The sequence below is a fragment of the Lissotriton vulgaris genome, chromosome 1_1 (genome assembly GCF_964263255.1).
Source record: "Lissotriton vulgaris chromosome 1_1, aLisVul1.2, whole genome shotgun sequence".
In the NCBI taxonomy this organism is placed as follows: domain Eukaryota; kingdom Metazoa; phylum Chordata; class Amphibia; order Caudata; family Salamandridae; genus Lissotriton; species Lissotriton vulgaris.
The window spans coordinates 1,098,570,277-1,098,579,771 of NC_141685.1; the positions used below are offsets into that span (position 1 = coordinate 1,098,570,277).

Consider the following 9,495-nt stretch of genomic DNA (forward strand, 5'->3'; position numbering starts at 1 on the left):
CTGTACTGCTCAGTGGTTAGGCCAAACCCTTCAACCAGTGCATTTTTCAAGACTTGGTAATCATTAGCATCCTCCACTCTTGTAGTGAGGAGCTTGTCTCTACCTTTTCCTTCAAAGGAGAGCCACAAGATAGCTGCCCACTGACTCGGGGGAACACCTTGCACAGTGCAGGCCCTCTCCAAAGCAGTAATCCATTTGTGGATGTCGTCCCCTTGTTTAAAGGGGGGCACTATCTTACCAAGGTGTTTCGTATCAAAACTCCTTTCCCTATTACTAGGTACAATGCTGCCACCAGTGGGGACTACCCCACTTAACTGTTGCTCTCTAGCAAAGGCAAGCCTTTCTTTGGCCAGGGCAAGTTCTTCCCTTTCAATCCTCAGATTAGCTGCCCTTTCCTTAGCTTCGTACACTCTCCTCTGAGGGGACGTCATCCCTCTTTGAGAAGAGTTGTGAGAGCCATTGGTTTGAAGGGATCTGCCAGAGTCTCTTGACAGAGATCTGGCTCGTCCATTCCCAATGTTAAGCTGACCTGATAGTGGCCCCAGGGGTCCCCCAGTACCACTGTCATGTTTGCTTAAGTTGGACCTGCTTAGTCGACCGACTTCTACCTGTCCCTTATCTGCCTCATCCCCAGAGGGATCCTCATTCTCATCATCCTCTACATCTTCAGTCTCAGTTGAGAGGTGGATGAGGTCAGGATCGTCTCTGGTTCCCTCAAGGGGAGGCATGTCTCCTTCTGGATTAGAAGAGCTAAGAAGGGTCTCAGCTTTTCTGGCATCATAAGTCTCCAAGAGACCAATCAGAAAGGACGTTGTGGGGTTAGACCCCTGCTTGATCTTCCTGGAGTGACACACCTGTCTTAACTCCTTGAAGCTCAGCACAGTATATCTTGAAGGGATGACCTGTGGAGGGTCAGCTGACACAAGGGGAGACTCAGAGTTTCCTCCTTTGTCCGACATACTGTTTCTAGTGTGGTGTAAGTGATGCACCTACCTACACTATGTGTTTACCTACTGATCCCTTGCTAAGAGTTGCAGCCAAGGTGTGCTAGGCCTTGAGGAGCTGCAACAGCTGGTTCAGTAGAACTCAGAGTATTCTAAGCTTAGTTATATGTACTAACAGTACTTATGTGATCTTTCAACAAGATATTCTTAGGATACGTGTGGTAAAACAACAGCAAGCTCAAATCCCACCGCTGCCACCAATGTGAGAAGTTGGCCCGATATGCAGCGTTCGCTATTCTAGCGACCGCTATGTATCGTTCCAAACGACCATTATGATGATTGGTTGTAAGACAACCTATAGACCAGCTATCCTAGTAGCGTGGATACGAGCAGTCTAAGGCTAAAGACTCGAGAGGGCGTGTTAAGCCAGCTGTTTACCACACATGTATCCCTTGAACACCCAGTGAAAGGACACCACACAAGTGTTATGAAAATAAACAGGATATTTATTAAGATTCACAACAGCCCTGTACTCTTTATGAGGACAGGGTACTAAGCACAAACCAAATCTCTTAAGAAAAATACTTCAAGTGCACAATTAAAACAAGTGTCCGAAGACACGGAAAGTTTAGTGGTCTCGGGCGGACCCGATAAGGCAAGTCGGAAGCGAGGGACTCAGGACCCTAGAGTAAGGAGGCTATGCAGGCACCGAAATGCCGGAGTTACCTAGCCACGAGGGCTGCGGCTGCACAAGTCTTACAGGCGTCGGGGGTCTTCGCTGACGAGCCAGGAGCCGGAAGAAAAGGAGTTGCTGGCCGGCGACCAGTGATGAATAGTTCGTAGAGATCCAAGCCTGGATCAGAGATCGTTGATACCTGAAAGCAGAGGGGACCAAGTTCGTACTACTAGCCAGTAGTCAGAGGGTACCAGGAGGGCACCGGTTGGCCGTCACCTCGACTAGGTGAGTGGGCGACGCTAGGCTCTGCAGTCTCACGGACCAGGAGGCGTTGTCGGCGACCAGGATGGAGGTGCGAGCTGTCCCACGAAGGATGATGCTGTCGGCGTTGCTGGGCCCAGGATTGGGGCAACAAGCCTTGGCAGATTTCAGGGCCACGTGGTGGGCCTAAAATGGCGTCTTGAGGGGACCAGGAGGGTCCGGGGTGCTTCTCTCAAAGATAGAAGCGAAGGCCAGTCTGGAGCAACCAGACCAGCAGCGTTGGTTGTCGGATGTCGTCCCAGGAGGGCACAAGCCAGCGGCTAGTGACCGGACAACGTGTTGAGCAGCGAGCAGAAGGGCCCCACGCAGATCGTGGAGATGCTGGGAGACTGCACTTCGGTGCTGGAGCGGCTCAGGGTCGGGGCTTCTCGGACCCCAGAGCACTCACCAGGGAATTACTTTGATGGTCGTGCTGGTTAAGAGCGTGCAGGTTTTGATGGTGGCCGGTCCCTCGAGGTCTCGTCGCACCCACAGATCACAGCTGAGCTGATGACGTGGGTAGAGGTCAGAGGTGCCAGGGAAGCCGGTTCTCGTCGAGCTGGGCCGTCGGATCCTTGAGGAAGGACTTGCAGCAAACCGCAGAGTTCTTAGATGGTGCCCGCTGATGCAGGGTGACTACTCCTTAGTCACAAGGGAGAAATCTTGAGAAGAGTCTCGAATGTCCTTTCGTAGAAAGTAGTTCTTGATTCAAAGATGATCTAATTTGGAAGGGTCCCGCTCCGGCCTTTATCCTAAAGAAAGGGGTGGGTACATGACTAGGTCCTGCCCTAAGGGTGGGACCAGGAAGGGGGGTAGTTACACCCCTCTCCCCTGCCGGACTTTCCCCAGGCCAGGGCTGGCGCCCCTGGAACTGGTTCTGACCGGCAGATGCGTAGTGAGCACCGGGGTGCCACTCCGCAGTCACCTTCTCGCAAAAGCCCTACCTACCCAGAATACACAAACCCTGTCTGGGACGGTGCGAACACCGCCCTCGACAGGAAACCCTTTGTCCAAGCGCTCCTCGCTGGAAGGACTCCCAGCAGCAGGAGGTCAGACTCGTGTCTGTGGTGGCAGCATCCATTTTGTGGAGCTGAGGCTTTAGTTAACTTTAACCGGGGTTCACAGTTACGTACATGTCGTGTCCCTCTAGAAGGGCGGAATGCTAACCTCGTCGCCAGAATTGGTGAGAGGGCAGCATCCCGATTCGTATGACACCTTACTCGACATGCCTTGATAACGCGACACCGAAGTTACCGATATGGTACGCGTTATCATGGAACAGCCATTGGGTCTTGATTCCGCAAGCTGCAACCGGGCTCGGCTCGGGCCAGAACCTAGTTCACACGAGCCCACGCACTCTGCCTTCAGGATTGTCAAGGCCTGCCATAGGAGTGACTGATAGGAACTCGGGGGTCCATTGTATGGTTAGATATAGTGTTACTATACCTAAAGCAAAGGGTGATTACACGACTTTGCCCCAGCTGTCATGCAGCCAGTTGTGTCAAATTTAGGAGGCCAGCCAGGGGTGGCATAATACATGCTGCAGCCCCTGGCGGCCCTGGGTACACCTATGCCCTGAGTTACAGGGTCTGATAAGGTGGCCCAGTACCAATTGGTAAATGCACCTAGGGTACATGTCGTAATTTAGAAAGAGAACAGCCAGGCTGTGGGTCTGATTGGCAGGCCCACAGCCAGAGAAAGTCGTAAACCAGTGAAACAAAAGCAAAAAATCTGGGTGATCATAGGATTGCAGACCCTACTCTCCTACAAGGGATAAGTGCAGTGCCTAAATGGCCTACGCATATAAAGTTACGCGTGAAAGTGATGCCATGACCCTACAAGCACATCTCCATGCTCACTGTATGAATGTCGACTAGCAGCAGGACTCTGTGTTGTTTGGGAACATGAGGGTGCAAAGATCATTAGGATCCATATTGGTCAAACAATGTATACGATGGAGGTTGAGGTACAGCCTACCGAGATAGTTAAGTGTATTGTTCACTTTTCTTAAATAGACAATGTAGCCTCAGACAATGAAGTATGGGAGGATTAAGAAACTGCTGCCTTAGTTATTCAATTGTGACCTGTTAGCAATATTCTGATAATGATGTCTTCCTGAGCACTGCTATTTAATTGATAGTGGGCAAGGAGGGATCAGTCAGCAGACTCTGTTTTTTGGGAGAAGAAATATTTTATGTAGAGCCTGTCTGCACCTTTCTCTCCCAGAAGGCAGATGACAGCCAGGTGCAGAATCTTCATACTTCATTGTGCTCATGTTTTGGGTGTTTGTTTCAGCTAGCATTATCTCTACCAGCTGGGAAAGCCATCACCTTTGAAAATAACTGGGGTTGCTCTAAAATGAACAATGAAAAGGAACCACTTCAAATTGTTTCGTGAGTATTGACTGAGGGATCAACATTCCCTTTTTCGAAACTTTGTAAAAAAAAAAATTGTGGGACCCAAACTTAGATACTGTCCCTAGTTCTTTACTGATCAAAGGAGGGAATGCTCCACAGAGTAATAGAAATGCTCCAGCGATCCAGGTTTGGTAAGTCCCAAAGGTAGAGGGACATTAGCTGAAGTCTGCGCATATTGCTGGAGAACTGTGGTTCTGCCTGTGGCATAACGAGCTAAGATAACAGAAAGAGCGCCCAACCCTGCAGGGAAAGACTGCCATAGAAGAAATCCAGACACTGTGACCGGAGTGTGGAGTAGCCCAGAATAAGTAGGCTCAACTGTGTAGTGTAAAGCCTGCCGACCCAAGTCTGCGTAGGGTCTCCCAGTCTCCAACAAGCTTTCATAACAAGCCAAGTAGGTCAAATCATTCAATGATTCCTGCATGTCAGCAACCACAACATGCTTGACATTTGCCAGATGCTTTATAACTGGTACAGACTCTGCTTCAAGACTGAGCCTAGATAACAAAGAAACAAGACCACACCAGTGGGGAGATTCCTGTCGCCAAAGTACCTTGTGTGTGTGGGGGGGACACACCTAACCTGCGCTCTTCTTGTCTGGAGCCAATGGGAGTAGGGGGGTACAGTGTTGTCAGCCTGCAGAAATGGGGACTGTGAGTAGGGTTTCTCCACCGTGCTCCAGTTACCAACCACTACCCACCCTGATCCACCAGGTAACTTGAGCCGCATGAACTTGAACACTGCATTGACTGTGCCTCCCTCTGCTTATTTGACTGAATCGCCCTAAAGAACCTTTGTAGAGAGATATACATGGACTGGCATATGGGTCAGGGAAGCAGCTTGTACTGTATTATTGTGAGCGTGTACCTGTCCTAGATTTATGCATGAACAATTTGGTGTGTTTAGAATCTGGGTGCCCACCGTCTTAGGACTGATTAACATTTCCTATATGTAGTAACATTTCCTATGTGTAGTAAGTGTTGGTTGTGTTTAAAATACTTCTCTTTTTACGAAGTAAAACATTGGGATGAACAGAACTTATTGTGTCTATTTGACTGTTGGGGGTTTACGTCTGTACCCCTACACAAGCTTCCAAAGAAGCTAGTGACTACTTGCTTGCCCTCGCTACCATGACAGTCAAGTGTGGAAAGGGTGTACTTGGTGCCCAGTTGAGGTGCCAAAGTAGGTCAAGGCCAACCCCCAGGGTTGTGGCCCAATATCCCCTGCTTGCCCCATGGCCCCTGAATGGGCTTTGGCGGGGTTCAGCCATTGCCCACAGCTAGTAGCACACAAAGGCAGAAACGTCTGTAGCTTACCCTCGTCGTGGCCTTTGCCAGATTGTCCGGCTTCCTCACCAAGATGATCAACGAATATTGAAGCTGGCTCCTCTTCTTTTTTCAAACAAACCTCAGTATTGAGATTTGGAGGTGCTGCAAAACACGTGATTGAAGATAAGAATTTAGAAACCAGTGTGATAGTTCAAATCGTAAACAACTGTGACGTTTACCTGATGGGAAAACTTGTTTTCCATATAAAGTCAGAACATATTCAAACACCCCAGGCCCATATTTATAAAGGTACAAAGAAAGCAACAATTTCAGAATCTGTTGACTGGAACCAAGTTTCTCTGTATGTGGAATTCTGTGGCTCACTCCACTCAGTAGTACTGATGGTGACAGTTGGTTCTTTCATTTGCCACCCTACTGTGGGTTTTGGGTGCCACATTGAAAATCCAAACCTCCTTCCTCACCTGGGCTAGGGCAAAAATGGACTCCTCTCCCTTCTGCGCTTCCTGGGCTGTTCAGGTTTAGAATTTCTTCTCTTTTTATGCCGAACAAAGCAGCGGAATCGGTTATTGTAACATCTGTTGAACAAAGAGACAGTAATATAAAATATAAATATGCACTTGGAAAACTTGGAGTTTTGCTTGTCATGTGCAACTGGTGGTGGGGGGGCAAGAGGGTGATGGGGTCCAATGTAGTAAGGAATGGCCTTTAAAGGTAAATACTATCATAAGGCACACACATATTTTATAAAACAAAAATATATTAATTAGAACTAAATGCGTGCACTTTAAATGAGCTGCATGGAGGACTGTTGAAAATATTTATTCACCAACACCCCCATCAAAGCCACATTGCTCTGTGACATGGTCTGCGTTTTTGGAAAGAGGTTGGGAAGACAATGAAGAGGACCACATGTACCAGTATACCATTCTGGTGGCATGTATGTGCATTCCTGGTAAGTGTCTGAGTCCGACTGTCTCTTGGTCAGTGTGCATGCGTTTGTGATTCTGCAGGTCAGCAATCGTTGGGTGGGTGGGTTGTTGTAAATGTATTAACTTCTTAGTGCTTGCTTACGTCCCTAGGTCTGTGAGTACGCTCTTGCCTGTTCATGCCTGTGCCTTAGTGATATACACTTTTGTGTTCCTCAACATCCCAGGGGCACTGTGTTTCTATGCTGATTTAGGTGTTTGTGCACCCCTGAGTCTGATTGTTTATATTCCTAGGCCAGCATGTATGCACCTGTGTGTCAATAGGACTGTGTGGACCTCAGGGTCAGCTTTTATTCATGTTTCCCTGTCACTTTGTGTACACCTGTGGCAGTGGCAGCTGGTGACATTTCAAAGGGGTGAGGCATAAAACTTTAAACTTGTGGGAGAGTTTTAAGTAGTGAGCGAGCAAAGTGAGGGACTTCGACTGGTAAAATGAAAGGTTGGGGGGGTTCTCCTCTGGAGAAACCTTCAAAAAAAGGAGGGCCAAATGGCGAATTCAAAAGTTAATTCTATAAATCATTTTCGGAACAGAAATATTTTTAAAACAGTTCTAACAATATGATCTTGAAATATGTTGAACCATCAAAGAATGTCCTGTATCTTACCACATCCTGTCTCAAGTGTCTTGACAGCTGAGAAGCAATTTGAGTGTGTTTGCAACCCCCTAAATTGGGAGTAGTAGTCTCAAAGAAGATTAATGTACTCACTGAAGAGGAATAAAAGTGACTTCAGTGTAGGATATTGCACAAATATCATGTTCCAAATGTACCAGCAGAGAAGGCGGGGTCAATGTCATGATAACTTTTGTCTGATGGCCATGTGCCGGTCACTGAGGTCATACAGGCTTGAATGTAGATAACGTCACACATGATGACATAGGCAGACAATAGTTGTTCATATGCCAGTCTCTGGCTTACAAAAAATGTTTCATCATTAAAAATACAAGAAATCCTAATTACACAGTGAATACAATAACTTTAAAGCACAAAGCCAAGTGCTGGAGCCTGGTGACCTAACCAGAAAAATGATAATCTGCTACCTACACATGAATGTTGAAGTTTAAAAAATACGAAATTTCAAAACGATCCCAGATGTAAATCAACCCAGGAACATCTCATGGGCAAAAGGAAAAAACTGTCATTTACATTTTCTGACTATGTTCGACCATGGCAGAGCCTTCTATACATGAAGGCACAAATGGTTTGGGTTCATTGTTCTGTATATCCTACTGACGCAATTAGTGTAAACAGCTAACGTATATCAGGAGGAATGTTCACTACAGTTCAAACCAAAACTTGATATTTATTGCTTCTCGCCTCTTTTAGCCATGACGAATCGGTGCAAACATCAATGGGTTAACTTACATGATGCAGTCCGCATGTTTGGGGGATCTCAGGAAAACGTACAGCCCTCACAATTTGTGTACGCTTCCACACCAGCAGTGAAACGGTTAAGATGAAAAGTTAATATTGATAACCCATCAACCTATGACAAGGCGCTTTAGAGAATCAGGCCCATTATCAGCCAGGAAAGAAAATTGCCAAGATGTGTGATCCTGGGCGAATCAAAGTATATCTGCGCTTGCAGCTCCTTATCAGCCAAAACAATGCAGGCACACAGGGGGCCGACAGTCACAGCAAGGAGCTGGGCATCTACAAAACAGCAAAATGCTGTTTCAAACCTTTTACTGTACATCAGATGTTGATTCAGGAAGTGTGTGACGGGACACAGAAGACAAGAGACTAGGGCTGGGCGTAGTTTGCGTAGCGCCACTACGCACACTACGCAGAATTTTGGAAAAAATGTGTGGAAAACAAGCACACGTCCTGAGGGGCCGAGTGACCGGGACAAGGGTCCCTTGTGCCTCTGCAGGCTCCCCAGGGCCTGGGTTTTGGTCAGGGCCTGGGGTTTGGGAGACCCCGTCCTGTGGCCTGCCAAGAGTCCATCTGCCCGGGACAAGGATCACTGGTGCAGAGCCCCGGAGACCTGCAAGGCTCCATGGATCCCGGGCAGTCCTCCTCCGGGCGGCTTGGCACCAGGAGCGCCTGCGGGCCTCCCCATGCCTGAGGCCTAGGGTAGGGTTTCAGAGCCCCCCAACCCACTGAGCCCTGGAGCCCCCGAGCCCTGCAGCCACGAACCCTACAGCCCCTGAGCCCTGCAAGGGCAGGCAGGAGCCCTCCATTGAAGGTTCGGGGTAGGCAGATTGGTGTTATTTCGGTCCCAGCCATCTGGTCGCACCAATCCCCTTGGCCATCTGGTCGCACTCAATGCTTTCCAATGGGGCGACCACATGGCCGGGCCGGCCTGGAAGTCCCAATGAGGGCTCATTTGCCTCCCGGATAAAATCCAGGACTCCAGGAGGTCGGGCACGTTCGCGCCTAGGGTCCCCTGAGCCTTGTGGTGTTCAGGGGTTCCCAAAAAGAGGGGTAGCTTTCCTCCGGATTACTAAGGGCATAGTATGATGGTTCTCTGCCGGGGACCAGATGGGCTATGCCCGGGCAACACCTCCCCAGGCGTCCGGGGCTCCTTCCTCCGGCCCGCGGCGTGGCAGAGTGCCCAGGACGGGCTCCATGGTTCCCGAGCAGTCCTACACCTGGCATCCGGGCCCGAGAGCTCTAGTGGTCCTTCCCCGGGCTTGAGGCCCAGCTGGGGTCCCTGAGCCCCCAGGAAGCAGAGCCACCGAGCCCTGCCCTGCGTGGGCAGGCGCGAGCCCTACGGCGAAGGCTCGGGGTGGGCAGCTGGGAGTCCTTTCGGTCCCGGCCATCTGGTTGCACCTTTCCCCTCGGCCATCTGGTCGCACGGAATGCTTTCCAATGGGGCGACCAGATGGCGAGCTTCCCTGGAAGTCCCAATGAGGGGCCATTTGCCTACCCGATCCCAGCG

General features: G+C 49.4%; 1 protein-coding gene across 1 annotated transcript in view; it reads right to left on the reverse strand.

Moving 5' to 3' along the window:
• Positions 1-9,495, reverse strand: part of LOC147748667 (uncharacterized) — a 150,768-nt gene that overhangs the window by 80,370 nt on the left and 60,903 nt on the right. The window contains exons 4-5 of the mRNA XM_086963529.1: positions 6,088-6,201; positions 5,654-5,767 (exon numbers count right to left, since the gene is read on the reverse strand). Coding sequence (XP_086819655.1) covers positions 5,654-5,767; positions 6,088-6,201 — 228 coding nt within the window. The remainder of the gene's footprint in view (positions 1-5,653; positions 5,768-6,087; positions 6,202-9,495) is intronic.